At 38.5% G+C, this 21,604-nt stretch overlaps 2 protein-coding genes across 2 annotated transcripts; both read right to left on the bottom strand.

The window, feature by feature from the left end:
• Positions 1-195: 195 nt before the first annotated feature.
• On the bottom strand, positions 196-10,635 carry gpr155a (G protein-coupled receptor 155a). The gene is made up of 16 exons (XM_035906737.2): positions 10,111-10,635; positions 9,372-9,893; positions 8,355-8,754; positions 7,837-8,005; positions 7,585-7,740; positions 6,204-6,287; positions 5,923-6,043; positions 5,720-5,801; positions 5,375-5,465; positions 5,085-5,283; positions 4,289-4,378; positions 4,000-4,130; positions 3,308-3,403; positions 3,154-3,218; positions 1,814-1,948; positions 196-1,570 (listed from the first exon to the last, which is right to left on the bottom strand). Exons 2-16 carry the CDS (start codon positions 9,832-9,834, stop codon positions 1,375-1,377), a joined length of 2,478 nt encoding a protein of 825 aa, XP_035762630.2. The 5' UTR covers positions 9,835-9,893; positions 10,111-10,635; the 3' UTR covers positions 196-1,374.
• Positions 10,636-12,171: 1,536 nt separating this feature from the next.
• Positions 12,172-21,258, bottom strand: LOC102795456 (acetylcholine receptor subunit alpha). The gene is made up of 9 exons (XM_006788461.2): positions 21,018-21,258; positions 19,099-19,241; positions 18,952-18,996; positions 17,220-17,329; positions 16,615-16,810; positions 15,103-15,340; positions 13,193-13,416; positions 12,747-12,983; positions 12,172-12,647 (listed from the first exon to the last, which is right to left on the bottom strand). Exons 1-9 carry the CDS (start codon positions 21,058-21,060, stop codon positions 12,519-12,521), a joined length of 1,365 nt encoding a protein of 454 aa, XP_006788524.1. The 5' UTR covers positions 21,061-21,258; the 3' UTR covers positions 12,172-12,518.
• Positions 21,259-21,604: the final 346 nt, after the last annotated feature.

The raw sequence follows: 21,604 nt of genomic DNA, 5'->3' as shown, positions 1-21,604 counted from the left end.
GGCATTTAAAAAACAAACAAAAAAAACCCACCCAAAACCTTCTTGTACAATGAACTAGTATGAAACAACTGAATAATATTCAAAACCATTGTTCATATAATTGATCAGAGTGAAAAATTCATAAATGCCACATTATAAAATGCAGGTTTTAATTTTTCGCTCAATTGTTCAATAACAAATTTATGAATACACGAGTTAAGGTTTGGTAATAAACCTTTTATTTTATTAGCCAATGTGTGATGATACACATTATATTACAGTAACTTAGATATTTACATACATTCTATTAATATCAGAGTTAGAAAATTAATTAATTTGCTTGTTTACCTGAGAGAGTGAAAAAAATAACTGCAGCATCTCCAACTTCTAAAACAAAACCCATTTTCAAGTGAAGACTTAGATTTCCTTGCTAATGTTTACTTTTTTATGTGGTTACTGAAATGGACAAACAAAAGCAAGTAAAAATGTTGATCGAACTGGACAGTTGCTGTTTGTTAAAGCTGTATAAATAATGTGCATCACTGTCAAGACCTGTTCAAGTACAGGTTTCCAAAGCAACGATACCTTTGCTTCATGCGAAATTAATAACTAACTGGGGAAATGTGACTCCTTTCCCTTTATTTATTTGGCAAATGATTCTTGATAAGAGTGAGGAAAAACAAAGGTGTCCTAGTAGATCAATGACTGGATTAAGTAGAGGAGACCTTTTTTCTCCCCTCACATGCACTTTTTTTAAAAAAATGAGAACACCTCTTTGTGCTTCATCACTCACAGAATGGCATAAAACATACAAATAAAGTGTCCCGCACTCCAAAACAAACAAAACAAAAAAGAAAAGAATCTACTTTTGAAAGCTTCTTCCCTTGAATCACAATCCCAGTGAAGTTCCAGTGTGACACATACAGTATACACCTACACACCTTAAAAAATACCTCTTCTCTGTAAACATCCATCACAATCTGAAGCCTGACCAGATTTTCCTGAAATGTGTTGTATTAAACAGTAGGCGAGTCACAGCTTTTTCACATAGTCAGGAATTATTCAGCTGCTTTTAAGGTGTATCTCCTTTTGATGTCGCCTCCAAACAATAGATTTGGATGAATAGGAATATATGTATGGCTCATGTTCAAGTTTTAGCAATGTGGCTTTGACACAGTGTCTCAGAAATAAACTTGACATGTTGGATATAGAGACTGAGGTGGTTATTATACACTTCTTCTTCCCTTTGAGACAAACTACACACAGCTGCCCTTTTTTTTTTGCATTAAAGGAAACAGTACATTGAGTCTTTTGCTGTACAGGAATTTCCTGTTTTGACTGAAATTTCTTTTAGGCTTAAAAAAAAAAAAGAAGCTCTTTTTTTAAGCAAGCATCTTATGCCATAAAGCGATAATACAGCGGACTATCTTGGAAGCTGTATTCCTGCTTGATGTGCTGGAACACACCACCCTCTTGTAATCGCGTCCCGTAGAGTACTGCCTCGCCACGGTCCTGAGCTAAACCAACCTGCAGAAGCCACTCAACAAGTTCACAGCCAAGAAAACAGTCCACCATAGTCTTCTTTCCACACCTGAAAGTCAAAAGAAGAAATCACCCAAAGGATAGTTGTCTGTAAAAAAAATCCACAAGAAACAGAGGAGCAGACAGAACCCACACACAGAAAAATTACTGAATCAGGAATAATTTTGTTTTGAAGGTATTGTGGTTTGTGAGTCACCGAGCATCAACAAAGGTTTGCCTAGACATTACTGGGAAACGCATTTGTCATCAGTCTTTAACCAGAGCAGCGGTCAGTAAGACAATGTGCTCTCACCTTCTCTTTTTAACAATGTCATGAAAACACTGCTGCTTGTGGTATTTGGTGAACTGGGTGCAGGTCATCCTGATCTCCTCAGGTAAATCACTCTGTGGCTGCTCTTCTTGTTTTCCATACCACAGACTGTATAATCTAAACACAGAACAAAATTAAATCAGCGGACACTGTAATATAATGTAAACATAGTCTATTGTACATTTGCTATATTCAATGTACACTCACTGGCTGCTTTGTTAGGTAAACCTGTTCAACTGCTCATTAACCCAAATGTCTAATCAGCCAATCACATGTCTGTAGCCTAGTGCATTTAGGCACATAGACATGGTCAAGACAACAAGCTGAAGTTCAAACTGAACATCAGAATGGGGAAAGAAAGGTGATTTAAGTGAATTTGAACGTGGCATGTTTGTTGGTGACAGACAGACTGGTCTGAGTATTTCAGAAACTGCTGACCTACAGGGATTTCCTTCACAATCATCTTTAAGGTCGGAATGGTCTGAAAAAAAAATCCAGTAAGCGGCAGTTCTTTGGGTAATAATGTCTTGCTGATGTCAAAGGTCAGAGGAGAATGGCTAGACTGACTCAAGCTCATAGGAAGGCAAAAGTTACTCAAATAACCACTCACAACACCAAGATTTGTGATAAAACATCACTGAATGCCCAACACATTGAACCCTGAAGCAGACAGGCACCATTCAGCTAAGAACAGGAAACTGAGGCTACAATAAACACAAACTCACCAAAATTGGACAATTGCGAATTAGAAAAATGTTGCTGAGTCTGATGGGTCAAAATATTTGCTGCCACATTAGGATGGCAGAGTCAGAATTAGACATAACCACCACGAAAGTATGAATCAATCCCACCTTGTATCAAAGGTTTATGGTGGTGCTGAAGTAATAGTGTGGGGGATATTTTTTGTCTTTCGGCTCCTTACTACCAGCTGAACATTGTTGCTGAACCTGGTGGAATGGGAGATTTGCGTCATGGATGTGCAGCTGACAAATCTGCAGCAACTGTTTGATGCTATTATTTCAGTTTGGATGAAATCTCTGAGGAATTTTTCCAGCACTTTGTTAAATCTATGCTATGAAAAATTAAGGCAGTTCTGAGGACAAAAATGAATCCAACCAAAGGCTAGTAAGATGTAACTAATAAAGTGGCCAGTAAGCATATTAAATAATTTTAAATTTGATTTACCTGCATAAGACGGAAAGCAGTTCTGAAGGGAAAAATAAAGTCCAACTTTTACTAGTAAGGTGTACCTAATGAAGTGGCCAGTAAGTGTCTAAAAATGTCTGAATGTGCTTAATATTTTTCATATAAAAGCCTTTTACCTCTTTTTAAACGGCAGTAAAATCAAATGTTTGTCCAGCCCAAAAAGAGCAAAGGAGAGAAGCCCCTGTCAACAGGAAAAGATAAGCATGACTTTAGTGCTGTGGGTGTGAGTATACAGTCATGAATAGGTAACAGGATATTTCTAACACAAACCTGTCCATAGTTGACCACAGCACAAAAGAAGAGCAGCTCCAAGTAGAGTCTACCAGGATTGTGGTTAAAGAGCAGCCACACGCAGCTGGACAAATTCTGTGAAAACAGGATGTAAGAAGACCTTTGAACTAGAAATAGTAACTAACGCTGCTCACTGAACCAGCTTGTAGAACCAGCTGAGTGGAAATTCATTAAAACAAAAAGAGTCCCTCCCTCGTATGCCTGCAGTGAATAAATGAGATCAAATTATATATTTTAAAACTGGCTTCAGCAATAAGTAAAAGCTTTTAATTTAAGCCCAGAATCACTAATTTCTCATAATATACGAAAAGGAACTACATCGCAGCTGACACATGAAAGTATACCAAAGCATCTACCAGCAATACCTAGTATCTTTTCTTGTACTTTCAGTTTTTTAATCTAGATGCCCCTAATACACTATTTTAAGATTTCTTCGTACAGTAATAAAAATATATAAAATTCAATGTAACAGTAATATAAAGCCAGACGCATGACTTTTCTAATGGGGTCTCTGGATGTGTTTCTTAAAGTCTTCCAGTGACAGCAGTTGGAAATTACACAGCTCAGCCATTTGTATCTGATTTGGTTCGAGATGCACTAAATATAATAATGCAGGCGGATGAAGGCTGACTTCATGTCACTGTAGAACTGAAAGGTGGTTGTTTACTCACAGCAAGCAGGCTGACAGTCAGAAGCAGACACATGAGCACATGGCGGGCCACTTGTCTGTCTGCAACCTGTTGGAGCTCCTCCACTTGGACAAGGAGGCAGTCTGTGGACTCGCACCTGCTGTCACACTGACCTGAGGGGGGCAGCGAAACAAATAAGGAAATAATTAAACCTGATAAATTACAAGAATATTAAGTTTGATGCTCATATACTATAAAATGAACTAAATCCTACTGCTTTTTGAAGTCTCACAATAAAAACACTAATGTCAGTTTCTTATCAGTGCAGTACCTGCTTGTGTGGTTGGTGTGCTGCTCATATCTGCACTGATGATCATGTCAGGCAGGGGTTGGGTTGGTGCACAGTCACATATGAGGCATGCTGATAAAGTAAAAAGAAATATTTGGAAGCAATTCTCAGCTTATCTCATTTTACACAGGATGCAGATATTCAATAAAATACAAGTTCCAGGAAAGTAAGTAAAGTACTTTCACTGACTATGAATAATGCATATGAAAATACAGCCCCCCAAAATACTAGTGACAAATATTTTTGCTGATACAACACAAGTACTTACAACACAAGATAATAAACTCTTGTATTGAATCATTCAAACAGTTTCTCTTCACTACTTGCAGAACTGGTTTGCAAGTTTGCAATCATGTGTCTTGCTTACTGGAACTATGACCATGAATCAGTTGTGGCATGTAGCGAAACAAAAGCACTGCATCTAACTTGTTCCTTTCTGACACTCCTTTCTCAGCATTAACCAGCTTCCTTGCTGTGGAGAATTGTGTCTTCAGTATGTCCTTGGGGAAAAAAGATTTTTTTGTGTGTGTGTACTTTGCTTTTTGGTAACTGCAGAGACTTTGTCTACGTGATTAACTGAAACCTTATCTGAGAAGAAGGGGTTGCACTGTGCAGCAGTATACTGTAGAAAACTAGTAGATAAGGGTTAATTTGAACTTTGGATTTCCAGTCCAACTTGGCTGTAAACAACTGACATCTCTATATGCACGCTCAAGTCTTGATCAGGAGATTTAAATTTTAACATCTCGCTTCAGACATCTGGCAAACCAGAACGCACCTTGATCTCTTGGTGGGGGGTCAGTCTCAAACAGGGTCTGGTTTTCGGGTTCATTTTCAATCAAACGATCTTCTGGAGAGTCAAATGAGTTCACCTCTTCAGTTTGGACATTTTGGGCCCAGCTTCCTCTGCTGAGACACACAAAAGAGCCTCCTCCCAGGAATATGCTGAAGGCAACTACGAATGTGGTGCAGATTATCTGAAAGAAAACATCCAAACAGCAGGTTTTATTTCATTATCTATAATTTCATGGCAGAAAACAGGAAAATGACTTCCCCTGGTATTATTACCTGTGCTCTGCCATAGAAGAAAGCTGCATCAATGACTCCAAACATTTTTTCCCCACAAATGAGCAAAACTGCAGTTATTAAAGCTGGAATCCTGCAACCATAGATACAACAAATTCAATCACAGTATTAAAATATAAAAAACAGGTCAATGGGATTACCCTGAACAACGTGCATGACACTTGGTTGCAGATATACATTTTTGACTATTTAATTTCAATTGAGTTGGTATCATGCAAAATCACATTATATTATGATTTATTTAGTTCATTTACATTGTTGAATGCATCATGAATGCCAGTCTAAACGAAAGTGACATGTTTTCCACTCTGTGCACATTCCTCTTACCCCCAGCCCGCAATGACCAACGTGCCCGGTGAAACTTTCAGATCCTCAGACTTCAAGAGCACAAGTGAGAGTGCTATCAAACCTTAAAACAACAGAACATCAATTTCAAAATTTGTAGTCACACTACAGATACATCTCACCAGTATGAACCAACATGAATTAGTTCAATGTAGGTTTACTGTGGTAGATGGTAGTGTGCGTACCTGGCCATATAAAAGTGCTGTAGAGTGAGGTACATAATAAGGTGAAAGTCAGGACCTGACCAATGAAGTTATTTTCCTTCACTACGAAGTTCCACAAGATCATCCCAATGCAAGTCAGAACCTACAGAGAACAAAATAACAAATACAGGCACTTAGTCATTTTTGAATGCCCACAGGTGAGTTCCTTCATATAGATATGATTTATATGATTTACTTAATCATTAGACATATTAGACATTAATGGTGCTATTAGTTTTTCATGAATGCAGTACCATGCTTACCTGTGCAAAGAAAAGGTTAACTGTAAACAAGTGAGGCAGCCTTTTGAATTTTTTACTTAAAAACATGACGGCAATAGTCCACACCTGTGAGAGAAAACATGGATTGTAAATGATCTATTATTGCAAAAACAAAGACTTTACCAGAAATAGTACACTAATGGTGACTGGTTGTTCATTTTCTGAAGAAAGTAAACGGGAAATTACTGAGAACTATGAAACACATGACTAAACAACAAGCACTCTGAGGGAGCAAACTTCCATCAAGACAGTTTATTCTCTGGGCAGTATCTACTTTTAAGCAGATAGTATTATATCCCGAATAAAAACATTTTTGTGAGAGTAAGTAATAGATACTAGGTAGTAGGTAATTTATAACCTGAGCTTATTATGTAACATTATACAAGAGTATATTTCTAACTTAATAGGCAGCGCATTCTCTTTTCTTTAAAGATACAAAGGTTTTATCTTTAAAACTTTTCTTTCAATGTGAAAAAAGGCAGATGCCAAGTAAAAAGTGAGATCAGAGGTCTAATGTGAAATTTGGATGCAAACTATAATTTGACATTTAGAATTCCCATATACCAGTATCATTTCCTGTTGCCAATACAAACAAAGGCAGCAGATTTGTAGGCATACTTTTAAAGATAAAGGGCATTTTTTGAAAGTTTGACTTTGGATAAGTGATCAGAGGTCCAAGATAACATGGTATTTAGAATCCCCATATGCCAATATGTAGTCAGTACAACATATTGGCATATAGGGGTTAAGGAGCAGAGATGAGTATATGGGTTACATGAAAAACTTCCAAATCTTCAAATGATTGTTCCATACAAATGTGGCACACTTTGACCATGTGACCCCACTCTACACTCCAACAACACTTCCAAAAATGTAATCTCCTTGGTGGATGTTAAAAAAAATGGAAACATTGAAGGGAAACAACAAAAAAGAAAACAATGTTGTTTAATCATTGCAAAAAGATAATCGTGGCAACAAGTTTCAGGTTCCTTAAAGGATATATCAACAGGCAAAGAATGAGGAAGCAACTCTGCAAGTCACTAAAACATCTGTCTACTTGCATATCCTGTTAGTGGCAGAGACTTTTAAGGTTAGTTTGCAAATGTGGTTTAAACATCTACAAAGACTGCCTGCATCTCTAATTTACTTGTCCTGAATGATAGAGCATCAGAGCAGATAAACAGGAGATGAGTATTAATAAAGCTGACCTTGACAAAGAAAATACAGTCAGTGAGCGCCCTGTGCGTTATTAAGTGGAGGCAACTCTGAGTTCACTATGACCTTAGTTCCCATCCACTGAGATACATTTAAACAGTGATCAGCTGATAAAGAATAGATGATTAGTCAACTAGCTGTGACTCACCAGTGCAACTAAGCTCACAATGCTTATGTTGAAACTGACATTCTGCAGTGAATTCATTAAACGCTGAGGATCCGTCCAACGGAACGTGAGTAACCAGGCAGAAACATACATTATTGGAGCTGAGAGGAAAGTGCTGATCACCATACCGGCAGTTACCTGTCACGAATCAGAACAAAGAAAGCATGCAAAGTAAGTTAGAGAGAGAAAGCATAAGGTAGATAGTATGTTGGCAGGAAGCTGTAAAGAACTCACAACTTCTAGCTCTGCGTTATAATAAACCGCATAGATGGCCACACTCGGTGCAGTGGGGAACACTCCATAAAGAAAGGCGTAATCAGAGAGGCTGGAGTGGTTCAAATCGCTGGTGTTGCGTTTGTCCAACAGATCCACCATGTCCTTACAGATCAGGGGCATTAGTAACCTGAAAGCCAAATCAAGTCATGTACCATTACCTGACGCTTTATTTAACACTGATGTGAAATGCAGTGTAACTATACAAACTTTACATGCACTGACTAGCATGCTGTGCCTGAGACTACTTAATATGTCATCTATTTGATAACAGCTTTTGGTCAGAGAAAGGTCTGACTCATCTAAAGCATCAGCACAAAACAACATGGTGGGAGCACTTTGAAAAGCCTGAACATGCTGACTCTCTCTAAACTTCCATAGTACACCTCATAAAAATAAGACAAGGTTGTCTGATAACACTAATATCACCCTGTTCTAGAAAATCAAGTGCAATAAAAATCTAAATTACTTCCACTCACAGTTTTGCTGTAGTAAGTAATATCAGTGTCACCACTGTAGATTTGGTTAATTTCCCCAACTGGCCCACCATGGACAGGCCCAGGTAGAACAGAGCTGCTCCCCCGAAAGAGTTAGCCAAGCCATCCACAAACTGAGCCATGAAGACGGGAACGGTTTGGTCCAGCACAAAGTGGGCAATGATGCCGATAACAACCATAAATACTATGGGGTTCTTTATGACCTGTAAAACTACAACTCCCACAATCACTACTTTTCTCTGTTGATGGTTTCCCTGATCCTTCCACTTCTGGATCTCACAGAGGGCAAAGCCGATGGGATTGAGAAACATCAGGGACACAGGTGCCACCAGATAGATATACTGGAGGTACTCTGGATATGTACTCTGGTACAGGGCTTCAACTGTGGATGAAGATAAAGCAAAAAAAAAAAATGATGAAGAAATGTGTAAAAGGTTTAAAACAAAACCGAGCTGGATACCTACAAAATGTTATACAGTAGTTTGTAGTAAAATAAAGAAATGCGAGTGTGCCTGCATCATGAACAGGTGATCATAACCCCTATCACTGCAATAGCTTGATTCTATTTCTGACTTTAAGCATAAAGCAGAAGATCAGGCTTAATCTGAAACATCTCAGAAGGAAGACAGTGGATGGAAGTGCTGAAGTGAGTGCAAAACAAAAAGCATCTCTGGCCACATAAACATTATATAATTAAATATTAAAAATATACAGTTAATGCTAGTCAGTTAATTTGAACTTAAATTGACTTTTTCAACTGGGTGTAGTTTTGGTTCACATTATATCTACCACTCTATTTATTTATTCATGGATGAACTTGATGTGAATAAAAGAAAAGCCGCAAAAGCAGTGATATCAAAATCTGTTTGCTAACAAATAATAAAATCCTGGGGAACTGAACTCTGAGTATGATGGATGGGCAAACAATGGGACAGCGTGTTTACACGTCACAGCTCTGAATGACAAGCTTTGTGTTTGCTGGGATTAAAAGTTACTTACCTATAGGATATCCCAAAGCAAAATCATTGCTTTGGGTAGCAAAAATTGAGAAGAGCCCAGCCTTACTGTAGCGACTGACGGGGCTGGCTACTATCAATGTGAGGATGCAGACGAGGAAGAACACGCACACTTTGGCGATGAGGATGCTCCAGAGAAATGGCCAGATGACATTACCAAAGTCCAGCAGCACCATGTTCTTGAACAGCAGTGCTGGGAGAGCAAACTTGGAAACAAAACTCCCCAATCCTTTCGCCTGGGTGGAGGTGATAATGTTTGCCCTCCCTGCGATGTATCCGCACAAAATTATCCCAAAGCACTCCAGGAGAGCCGGTAAGAGCCTGTCGATGGACATGCTGGAGGAGAGGGCAGAAGAGTCCAGCTCCTCAGATGAAAAGTTGAAGCTGCGGCTTCTTTCCGGTGCCTCCATCATTATGTTGACCCTCCCTCTGCCGCCAGCTGTCATGTCTAGTTTGCGGTAACGTTAATCCCCTCCTCCTCCTCACCGGTCAGCACTGTCAGTCACTAGGGACACCGAGGAAAACTTTCACTTATAACCTTTAAAATCACCGGTTCAGCTGTAATCCCATTACACACGTAGAGCTAACTACGTCAGTTAACCGAAATAATATCGTATCGTAACAAGACTGCTTTTAGATAGGTTTTAACGTTGTTTACACATAGTTAGAAAGCACTGCAACCGATATAACTTGTATATATCTTTTTAATAATGCAGTCTCACCTGTCTGACAGCGGTTGAGCACCCCTGCGCTAGTCATATTTAGGTAGCCGTCAGAGTTAGCCAGCGAGCTAACGTGAAGCTGGAGGCAGATACTAATCAGAGCTTCTTACAGATCCAAACTTCGCCTTTCACCTTTACTAACTTCTTAAAAATAACTCGGCACTAGCGCTCTTCTTACTGTTACGTGACCGCGTTGCTTAATATCCAACCCACAAGTTTCATTAGCCATGATTTGTCACCACATCTCAACCAATCACTTTTCAAGATAGTGAAAAGAGGCGTGGCGTAGCGCCTTCTTTCTATCCTTTTCGAAAACAACGTAAATACGTATCAGAGACAGTATAGAAAGATAGCATAACTATGACCACTTATTTCCGCAGTGCTGACAGACAGGCTTAAAGGGCGCATTTTAACCCAAACATAAACTTAGTAAAAGTTTAGTTTACCAGACGGCTACCTAAATTTAAACTGCTTTAAAAATTTAAAGTCTGGAAAGCCCCTGTACGGGGAAATTCAACCGCCACCTCACAACAGCCAAGTATGGTAGAGTATAGTCTACAAGTCACATGACCAATCATCGCTACGAAAGACTGAAGACTGTCTTAAATGACTAAAAAGCATTTAAATGCTAATTTTCAATTAAGCAAAAGTTTTGTGAAAAGGGTGTATCTGCATGTTATGCCAAATTATAGTTTTAAAAAAGCTTTAATCTAAAAATGACGAGAACCACAGTTATCATCATAAAAATGATGACAGTGATGGAAAATGTTAACATTCAGCCCTTCTCAAGTGCTGAATGGAAGGATCCTGTTTTGTCTCCATATAATCTTTTAATACAAGATATACTCGAGTTATCTTTTTCATGAAATCCCTTTATGATCCCTTTATGATCTTTTGCTGAGATCATAAATCTTTCTGTGTTTTTTGTCATTCTTGGTCAAGAGCCATGCAAACTGTTGTTGCAGTTGCATGTTAGTCAGAATGGTGAGTGTGGTTCAAACTGTCAGGAAGGCAGATATAACTAAAACTATCCCTTGTAACAACGAAGGTATATAGAAAAGCGTCTCTGAATCCACAATACATTGAACCCTGAACCAGATGAGAGGCATTCCTGTCAGCTAAAACACTGAAAAACATGCAGGTGAAAAATCTGCACCAACTGTGTGACGCTGTCATATCAACATGAACCAGAATCACTTAGGATTGTTTCCAGCACCTTGCTGTGGACCCAGTACTAGCAAATTGTAAAGCAAGGAACAAGGGAGAACAATTACATTCAAATGAGCACAAAGCATGGCAGTATCATTTATCTGGGATGTGGGAGTATATCAGGGAAATTAAAATGTTGATATACTCTCCCAAGTATCTTAACTGTGGAATGTGCATTTTATACAACCTATAAAACCCAGAAATACCATGAATTTAGACTCCTGTGTGCCCACAGAGTTAAGTAAAAAAGTTAGCTGATGCCTTTGTCGCATGCACTTGTCAAATAACTGCTGTCAACTGAGGAGCCAAGAGCTAAGTAAGCATGTAAAAGCACATTACAAGTAAAAGTGGGCAGGTACAGAATCTGCATTAATATTTGAATTTCAAATAGAGAGCCGACATAAGGTGCACAGTGTAAACAGTGACGTGGGAAACAAAAGGCAGGAGTGCTTCAGAAAAATAAGTCTGACTAATAATAGTGACACGATTATAATTCAGACCCTCACGCTTTAAACTTAGGCACAATTACCAGCTATAATTAGAGTATAGCTTTTATGATTCAAACATGTACCATTTGATATTAAAGACATTAAAATGTGCTCCAGAAGCTGTCAGTCTGCCGTGTGCTGCTACGCACATTAGCTAGAACTGGATTCTTTTTTCCTAATCTCTATGTTTACCTGGGAAGGTGTAGGTCAGAATGTTCATATTTTTAGTGGTATGAAGCACGTGCCAATGCTCTTGTATCAGGACAATAGAACAGAATAAAGCAAGGAGCTGCAGGAAGGAGGCTATCAATTTTCATCTGTTTTTCTGCTTATTGCGCTATAAAGTCTACCCTTCAGTCATATCTCACCTTGTAACAGGACAAAACGATTTTATTCAGCTGTACAGTATAAAGATGTCAAGCAAAGCTGCACAATATTACACAACATTAGATTTATGTCCGGTTGCACACATGTTCCTGTCCATACACACAAGGGAAAAAGTAACTCTGTCAAAATATGTTGAATATAAATATGAAAATACTGCAAATTACATATTCTTACAGGATACAATTGTTAACACTACAAAAACAAACAACAAGAGAAAGGCAGAACAAGCTGTAAATGCTGTCAAGCCTGTACAGGAGCTTCAAAAAACAAAGGTGAGTGTGACCACCTAAGAAGTGTAGCTGGTAGAATATAAAGGATGGGTCTTTAAAGCATACTCAGCTCAATGAGGCGGCCTGCGAACACTGCTAATGTGCCAATTAGACACACAGCCATAAAGACACAAAGCAGAATGTGATCCAACACCATGGCCACAAACTTCCACTCTTCAGCAGCCTGGAAAAAAAAAACAATAGAGAAAATGTATCAATTGCAGGACTCTAGATTGGAATTTAGCAATATATTAGCAAAATTTTTTATTATAAGGATGGTTACACTGCTGGATTCCTCATCTGATTTCATGGTTTCTGCGATGTATTTAACCCCATCAATGGCACTGCGCACATCAGGATTCTTTGTGATGGGTGAGTAGTAGGGAACAGCAGAGGCCTGGTTTCCAGAGATATCTGAGATATCAAAATCAGCACCATAGATGGTTTTTATCTGCTTCTCCTTTCCCGGGCGTTTCATTGTTGAGAAGAACATGATGTTGGGAATGGTTTCGATAAAAACCTATCATGAAGGAGACGACAAATGTGTCAGTGAGTGTACAATACCAGAAAAGATGGATAAAAAAGAAAAAAAAACATTTTAAGTCTGTTACCACTAGATGGCAATATAATGCAGGAGAAAAACTGAAGCTTGCCTCGCTTGAGCAAATCTACTCCTTTAGTTATTCAGCTCCACTATCAAAGTGTAGTCTTTTGTTTTCTTGTGCTCACCTTGCGGACCCAGTTTGGCATTGTGTGAGTGCTCGGGGAGCGGTGGTGGGTGTTGATAACAATGACGGTGATGATGATGGATGCAATGACAAACACCATGGTGAAGAGCATGTACTTCCCAATGAGTGGTACAGCGCTAGAGGTAGACGGGATCAGCTCCACAATGACCAGCAGGAACACAGTCAGAGACAACAAGACAGAGATGCTGAGGGTCATCTTCTCACCTGGAAGACACCATTATAACTTTCACTCTTTCTTAGTTTGTGTAAAAATCAGCATGAGGTATAGAAATTCAAACACAGTCAGCTGTTGTGTAAATATTTCTGGTCATGTGACAATAGGGACTTATTAATCAAAGAACATAAAATTGCCTATTAAATTATTTCAGTTCAAATTCCATTTCGCAATATGCAGTTTTTATCAGCACATGATACGTAGATGTTCATCAGATCTTTTTTTTCTCTTGTTTACCATTCTTGACCTCGTCAGTAGTCTAAAAATAATTCAAATAAAAAGAAAAAAGAAAGAAAATAATGTAATTACATTCTTAGGAACTAGGATGGTAAATGTAGGGACACCATGTTTATGCCATAACTAATCCCTGATACTCTGAAGGGTTGATAACATGTTTAGACCATAACTTGACCTGAAAAACATGAACGTATAGGTGCAAATGTCGTGCAGATTAAACTGCATGAACATGCAATCTTATTAAACTGCCACAAGGGAGGGCTGTTTCCTGAATCCCATCAACTAACTTTAATTTGAATTTATACAGCAGCACATTTGCACTGTTCACCCGAATAAGCAAATCAAATCCAAACGGTGATAGGCTACTTTTTTCCTCTTTCATAAAACCAGGAGTATAAAGAGATTTTGACACCATTTCACATGAGTAAAATGTGAGACATGTTATTTTTTTGGGGTTTGTTTTTGTTGTTGCTCAGTAAGAGCATTTATCCCAGGGAGGGCATCTTTTTTGGCACTAGCATCTCCTCCTCCTGTCAGCAGCCATATCAGAAACAGGGATCAAGTGATGTATTATACATTAAAGCAAAGGCCTGCTTTCAGACATGACAGCACAGAGGGACACTGGGTAATGAAGCAGACCGACACACTGGGAACATGGCCAGATGTGCACATAAGCTGTGCAGTTCCTGAAAAAGCCAGTGTAGAGACACTTTGGACTGACAGGCAGCATTTAAGGAGTTTTCCAACATGGTTTCAGTTGATATCATAATAGGAAAGCCAAATAGTGGCCCTGGTCTAATTTTGACAATTTAAATTGTTTGCATATACACATACACAGGAAACAGTAAAAGAGCTGGCTTTGTCTGAAGCTCAAGCAAATGTACTTAAACAGATTTGAAAAACGCGATTAAATAACATTTTAAATGTTTCCTTTTCTAAACAGATATTTTTTTAGTTGAAAATTGCAAGGTTAAGGTGTTAAAGTTACTGAGGTTTTACAAGTACTAGTAGATGGAGTTTGTTACATTTGGACATGTTATAAATAGCTTAGCTTGTAGACTTTATTCTAAGCTAGCTAACTTGCTGTTCCTTCCTTCCAGACATGAAAGTGGCATAAATCTTTCTGTCAGCCTCTTGAAAGGAAACAACATACCATTCTTCCAAAGAGGCTGAAGTATTGGCTCGCAGGTAATGATTCCCTTTGAAAATATTTGAAAACCATACAACAAAAGCAAAGCTCGAGATAAATCTAGTACTATATTTGTCAAGATTGTGAGAAACTTCCTCAAGTATATTAATGTATATTAGTATATCAAATTACTTATAAGAATTATGGTTTATATCCTTTTTAGTGAGAGGATGTGTTTAAAACTTTTTGTATATTATGATCTATGATAGATGTTTTATTGTTTGGTTTACATTTTTCAGTGTAAACATACCAGAATCCGTGGGAAGATAAAAGACAAGGCCAGTGAGGAAGGAAAAGAGCATGCACGGGATGATGACATTAACAATGAAGTACAGAGGAAGCCGCAGCATGAGGAAATGGTAGGTGATGTCCAGGTAGGGGGTGTCTTGGCAGCAGGCGTAGTACACCCAGTGCTTCCAGCCACGGAAATCCTTCATCACCCATTCTCCGCTTTCCATAAAGTGGCTCAGATCTGGGCGGTCACTGTCCTGTCAGGAAATATGAATATGATGATAAATATTCCTATTATGTAAATTTTCTAGAGAAATGTAAAGAAAGTTATAAAGAAAGTAAAATCAGTAAGCTTTAAATCTGCTTTCATTCTTTTCGTCTGGTTGCAAAGAAAGTCAGATTGTAACAGTTTTTTTTGAGAAAATAACCCTGCATTTGACTTGATAAATAATCTCATTAATTTATCATCCTGCTCGCTGGGTTTAAGTCTTTGGTGGTGATGTGGTTAGCCCTGCTGCCTCACAGCAAGAAAATACCTGGTTCAGACTCTCACTTGTGCTCTCTCTGTGGAGTTTGCATGCTCTTCTTGTACCTGAATGGGTTATTTCCAGGTTCTCCATCCAATCACAAGCATGCTTGGTTAATTAGAGATTCTAGATTAGCCATGGAAAAGAGGTTCTTTGGGGAGGTATTAAATAAAGAACCTTATGAATGCATGATTAAGTACATTTAACTGATTGCTTTGAGTGGTCAGTAGAAGCTGATAAAGCCTAGAAAAGCATTATATAAATGTCGATCCATTTCCAATTGAATTTGTAAAATATGGGTGCTAGATATAGCAAAGAGAGTGTATTTTAAGGCATGGCTCTGATTGATAAGTGGCTATAATGTGAGTATACAGAGTAAGCACCTTCTCAGTCTGTTGCATCTTAGCCTGTTCAGTACTTTGTTGTAGTAAAAAACTAACAGATTGATTGTTTCAGTTTGTTTTAATTTAAGCTTGTATTTGTATCATGTGCACTTTGCTAACCAAGCTAGTTAGCTAGTGCTAGCTGATTAACTACACACTCTTGTCCAAGTAGTACATCTGGTTTCTTAAGCAAAGCATGGTTAAAGTCAGAAATTGAGGCTTTAAAACAGCAGTTAATAAATGAATGGCTGATGTCATAGTCACTCTGTCGATCCTTTATATGCAATTCATGATTTTTCCTCAAATTTAGTTGGCTAAAACTGTAGTTGTCTAAAAGCTTATCAGAAAGACTAGAAGGGGAACTTCTTGCCTAGCCATTGCCAGTGTAAATAAAGGAAACTAAATTATTTACATGTTGCAACACCATTTTTGTGTATGTACAAATGACAGCTTGAGTTCTTAATTCATGCAAAACAGAAGTTGTCATTTGTCATTATTTTGTAGGTTTTGTGTACACTTTTGGGTTTTTTTTTTTTGGACTGAGGCAGACTAGTTGAGAGTGGCATAAATCTCCTCAACTAACTTTATGAAACAGACTGTGAATGGGGTAATATGTATTACGGGATTGATGACGACCAAGTTCCCATCGTAGGTCCAGGTACCCAGCTTCATGCTGCAGTTCTGGAGGTCGAAGGGGAAATGCAACACAATAATTTCACAGTAGCTTTTGAAGATGGCGGGTGGGTTCCATGTGATCATCCCAGTGTACTCCAGCAGCACTTTGGTCTCATGAACAATGGCAAAGTCACCGTCGGCACTGCGGGTATAGACAAGCACAGGCGGCATCAACATAGGCGATAATAAGTTAAATGTTCACGCAGGGGGACATCAGCACTTGAGGACAGGGTGCGGTTGGCACAAGTTGTTGTGGCAGCAGAGCTGGTTGTCAAGGGAAAAAAACAGCAGTGTGTCAATGCAGCATATGGCACGGGGGTGGGGGGTGGGGGGTCTGCTATACAGAGGCCAAATTTAGCACAATGAAATCCAAGCTATCACGCACTACATGCTGCAGTATAGAAATGTGTGATCCAAAATATCACTGATGAGTGTGCTGATTGTTTTCTTGCAGTCAGAATTTTCAGGTCAAGTATAATTTTATTAAGGAAATTATTTTAGGGAAAAAAAATTTATACATGGCATTGGTCAGTTATAGCTTGAATACGTACTTGTTGTAAAGAACCAGATCAGGACGCCAAATGTCCCTGGAAGGTACTCTGATCTTTTTGATGCCACCATAATCCTCTGGGTTCCACTGCAAGTTCACATCTTTCCATTTCTGAAATACAGAGAGGGACAGCCAGGACAATAGTTTATACTTCAAAAATAGCAGCCAGTATAAATGGTTCATTTAGTGGAAAAAACAGAAAACATCACAAAAGCTGTTAATGAGTGAAAATTATAATCATCATGCTGAAAGTGGACACAATGTCCACGTGTCCATGGTGAAGCAAGCCTGAAGTAATGAGGGACAAAGTATTTTGCACAATGCTTGGAGGACAACAAACTATCTTGAAATAATCCGTAATGAATCAATAGTTACTGTTCTGTGATTTTTGGTGTTTGGATCATAGTTCATCATAAACTCCTTAGAAAAGTGCGAGTTATTAATTATAGACCAAACATAATGATGATTTGTTATTTCTCAGGCAGTTCTCGTGGGAATGATTGCTGTCTATTTTTGAGGTTTTGCAGACATGTGATCACTAACCATATGATGTTAACCAGTCTTTTCGGATGTGTGACAATCAAACATTGTAGGAACAGGTGAATAAAGCTCTAGTCGCACAGGCCTGTAGACTGGTCATTGAACAGGCTATAGGGAACCTGTCCTGAGGGAAAAATTTGTATTCCCCAATTGGTTGTTAGTGGTCAGCAGCCCTACAGACCATCGGTGTCCCTGTGGCGACCATGTGTCGGTAGGGAAAAATCCCAGCCAGCTGGGAAAAACCTCCTTGTATTTGCTTTGGTAGCTAAAATATAGCTGTGGCCCTGGTTTGAAAGGAAGTGATGGAGAGCTACTAGAGGTAGATGGGTCTATCAAAATACCCATAGTATTGATACCAATGCTGGTTATGGTATTGCATCGATACTAGTCTGATACTTTGTTTCTTTTAAGGTCAGTATGTAGCCCATTGTCCTGGGTTAATTAATTATTTTTTGGAAACAAAAAATATAATGTACCCCAAACAAGTACCATAATTTAAACAATAGAAACTGATCCAAAGGGTTTTAGAGACAGGCACATTTATATTCCAACTCTCCAAAAGAATCAGATTGATACCAAAATTTGCAGTGTTGTAGAGGAGAACCAGCTACTCTGTGCTACTCTAGCATTGTGTTTCTTCAAGCTGACAGGATATAATAATTCGAATTCAGATTGCATGAAAACACTACTGCAATTTAGTGCATGAAAAACTGGTTAGTTTGCAGTATTGTGGTTAAGTTTACTTTCTGACCATATGAAATGCCACCAGTCTTTTTTTTTTTACTGTGACCTTTCAGAAAATTAAAAGGTCACAGTAATTTTTTTAAATAGATTCGTGTCTCTTTTTTCGTCCTCTTCCACACTGCTACAGCAGCTGTCAGGATCCCCCCCCCCCCCCCCCCCCACCACCACCACCACCACCACCACCACTTTAACTTTTTTTTTGGTTAATCTGTCTTTTTTGAACAATGCTAGAGGAAGTAATAGTATAAAATCTAAAATAGTATAAAACCCTGGGATTATTTGGCAAAAATCACCTATCAATGAATTAAAGGAATAATTTGTATCAAAAGAAAGTCAGTGCAGCCTATTATTTGACTGAGTTTGGCCTTTTTGTTGATGCCAGAAGTGACTATAGAGGAATACCTTCCTTCTCCTTCATACACGATAACACAACAAAAAAATTAACAAACCTGTTTCAGTCGCACATTGCTGGTGACAATCTGGTTAACCTCATCCTGTGGATCCAAAAAATGTGTTGTGTTACTCATACAGAGATTAGCATTGTGTGACAACAGTGAATCTTGTGACAGGTGATATACTGTGAACTAAGACCTCACCACACTGATGAGCTGAATGAGCTGAAGACCCACAGTAACGTTCACTTTGTCCTTGAAATGACTGACAGGACGGACAACCTTATTGTAACCAGTGAAAAGGGTTTTAAATAGAAGTGTTTCTTCCAAGGAGCCCCAGGCCGTGCCTGAAACAGACAACATAGTTCCTTTGTGATGAGTTACGTCTGGAGTCATTTAAACAGTGACACCACTCTTGGTAGCTCTCCTTGAGTGCTGGAAAATCAGATGGTTTTTAAGAACACCTGACACTTAGGGTGACCTAAATTAGTGTGACTGGAAAACAGACGTGATAATGTAGGTGCAACATGTTTGTAAAATTAGTACACAGCAATGTGAAAATAAACTCTTGTTTCCATGGTGTGTAGTATCTATAGTATGTGTGCTGCATAACTCTTAAAGTGCTGACATGAAATTTTACAATGTAAAATAGACTTTTACTTGATATATAAATAAAATGTATACATGCAGACTGTAAAAAGAAAGTATACCTTTTAGTTCGAAGGGTTTTTGTATGTGGACATTTTTTTTTCCTTAGCAGGTCTTGAAGTTATTTAAATATTACATCAGATGAACTACAGACATGAAAAAATATACTGTTCTGTTATTTATTTAACAAAAGTTGAATAAAAATGCAAAATTTGTGAGTAAAAAACGAATTATACCGTGACTTTCTTGTATTTTTGTATTTTGTTCCTTATGCCGTGGTTCCTAGGTTCTGTTAAAGATGTTCCTTATTTGATTACCCCCTGTGTGCCCCTCTGTGTATCTGTGAGCCCTCGTTTCCCCTCCTTGTGTTTCATTTAATGTTTTCCCTAGCCCGTTATGTCTGTGCTCTCTCTCCTTCTGTCTGAACCTCTGTGTACTTCCTGTTTTACTTTGACAGTCTCCCGTCAGTGTTGCATTTACTCCTGCCGTGTCTTGTTATGATTATCAGCGTCACCTGTGTTCCCTGTGTGCTCCCACTTCCCTCATTAACCCTCTGTGTATTTATGTCTGCGTCTCCCTCAGTTCTGTGTCGCGTTCTCCCTCATGACTGTGTGCCCCTCTGTGTGTTTCCTCGTGAGTCAGTTCCTTAGTACTTCCCAGTTTAGTTTCATATTATTTTGTATCGCCTTTATCCTCTGTCAACAATAAAGCTGTATTTTGAGTTCAGTCCTGTTTTCCCGTGAGTTTGCGTTTGGGTCCTCTCCTGCCTGCACACAGCCTGATCATGACACTTCGATATTACTTAATTTTTTTACGCACTGCTTCTGCATTTTGGCTTCGTTTTTGTCAATATATTTGTGTCCTGGAGACATAGGGACTGCCTGTAGTGTAAACACAACAAACGGTGTGTATGTGCAGAGAGTTTAATTTTAGCAACACTTCATTGAAACATGTGATGGCTCCACTGTGTGAGTTGTTAACAGAGATATTCTTTTTCCATTTTCCATTACGCATCTGTCACAAGCCAAAGCAGGACCTCCTTGTGTTTCCCTTGACCTTGAAATGAAGGCCATTTTACAGCAACATGTGGTTTGAATGCTTGAATGATTCTCGGGACATTCAACACAGTAAACTAAGGAATTGCCTGTCTATAATTATGTAGATGACTTCATGTGGTGACAGGCAGATGAAGGGTTGAAACGCAGAAGAAAAAGCCTCACTGTACTTGGCCTCGCAAGAGAGCCAGTTTGTACAAAGCTTAAATTTGCTCATTAGTTGTGTTCTGTGAATTGGATCAGATTACACTGACCTCTGAGAAGTTTCTGTAAATATAATTAATGAAGAATTTATTTGTATTTTTATTTATGTATAATTATAACTGATGTCTGAAACATTTAATTAATGTAAAAAAGGCGAGTACACTATGTCAAAAGTTATCAAGCACACATTTTCTTTAGTTTAGAACAATTTCTTACCTGTTAGGGTGACTAGATGAAAAATAAAAATCACAACATTCATTGTTGCGAGTAAACTCAGGCATCCAAACTAAGATCCATCTTCGACACGTTGCCTGTCGATGACTCGAGAATTAAAACGCGTTGAACCACGTAAAAGATTCTTTTAGCGCTGGCAAATGACTTACTGTACAACCTTCAAGCTCTCCACTGGCAGCCTGGTTGTTATTGTCGCACAGTGGATGTGAGAGACTGCCTGCCAACGCTTGTTATTTGAGAGGGACACAACATATAAGGTCAACATTCCACAGTAATCCACCCCTGAAATATCGTATCATGAACTTGGCCACACACAACCTCTAGGTGCAAAGACACGGAGCCTGCTTGCTCTGTGAGTTTTCTCTTTCTAATAATCTGTTATTGAAGCTTTGAAATCCTTATCTACAGACCTGTGTAAATCAAAATGATGTCTCCACATTGATAAATCTGTCTTTATGAGTTTGTGCCACAGGACAAAACAAAAATTCAAGTGTGACCGATGATTTTAATTGGTTCAACATTACATTCTTTTAATTTTTTAAAGTGATCTTTAGCAATCATTCTCCAGT

Source organism: Neolamprologus brichardi, chromosome 16, assembly GCF_056152115.1.
Source record: "Neolamprologus brichardi isolate AB-2024 chromosome 16, ASM5615211v1, whole genome shotgun sequence".
Lineage (NCBI taxonomy): Eukaryota > Metazoa > Chordata > Actinopteri > Cichliformes > Cichlidae > Neolamprologus > Neolamprologus brichardi.
This window is presented reverse-complemented; position numbering and strand designations above follow the sequence as displayed.

Bases quoted from the DNA above. Each gene is read 5' to 3' on its own strand.
- LOC102795456 (XM_006788461.2), bottom strand. From the start codon at position 21,060: ATGAATGTTGTGATTTTTATTTTTCATCTAGTCACCCTAACAG. The intron at 18,997-19,098 runs GTGAGGTCTTAG...TTGGATCCACAG, and splicing joins TCATTCAGCTCATCAGTGTG to GATGAGGTTAACCAGATTGT. The intron at 13,417-15,102 runs GTATGTTTACAC...GGTGTCTTCCAG, and splicing joins TTATCTTCCCACGGATTCTG to GTGAGAAGATGACCCTCAGC.
- gpr155a (XM_035906737.2), bottom strand. From the start codon at position 9,834: ATGACAGCTGGCGGCAGAGGGAGGGTCAACATAATGATGGAGGCACCG. The intron at 4,379-5,084 runs GTGCGTTCTGGT...TTACTTTATCAG, and splicing joins CCCCCCACCAAGAGATCAAG to CATGCCTCATATGTGACTGT. The intron at 3,404-3,999 runs GTGAGTAAACAA...CTGTTTTCACAG, and splicing joins TGACTGTCAGCCTGCTTGCT to AATTTGTCCAGCTGCGTGTG.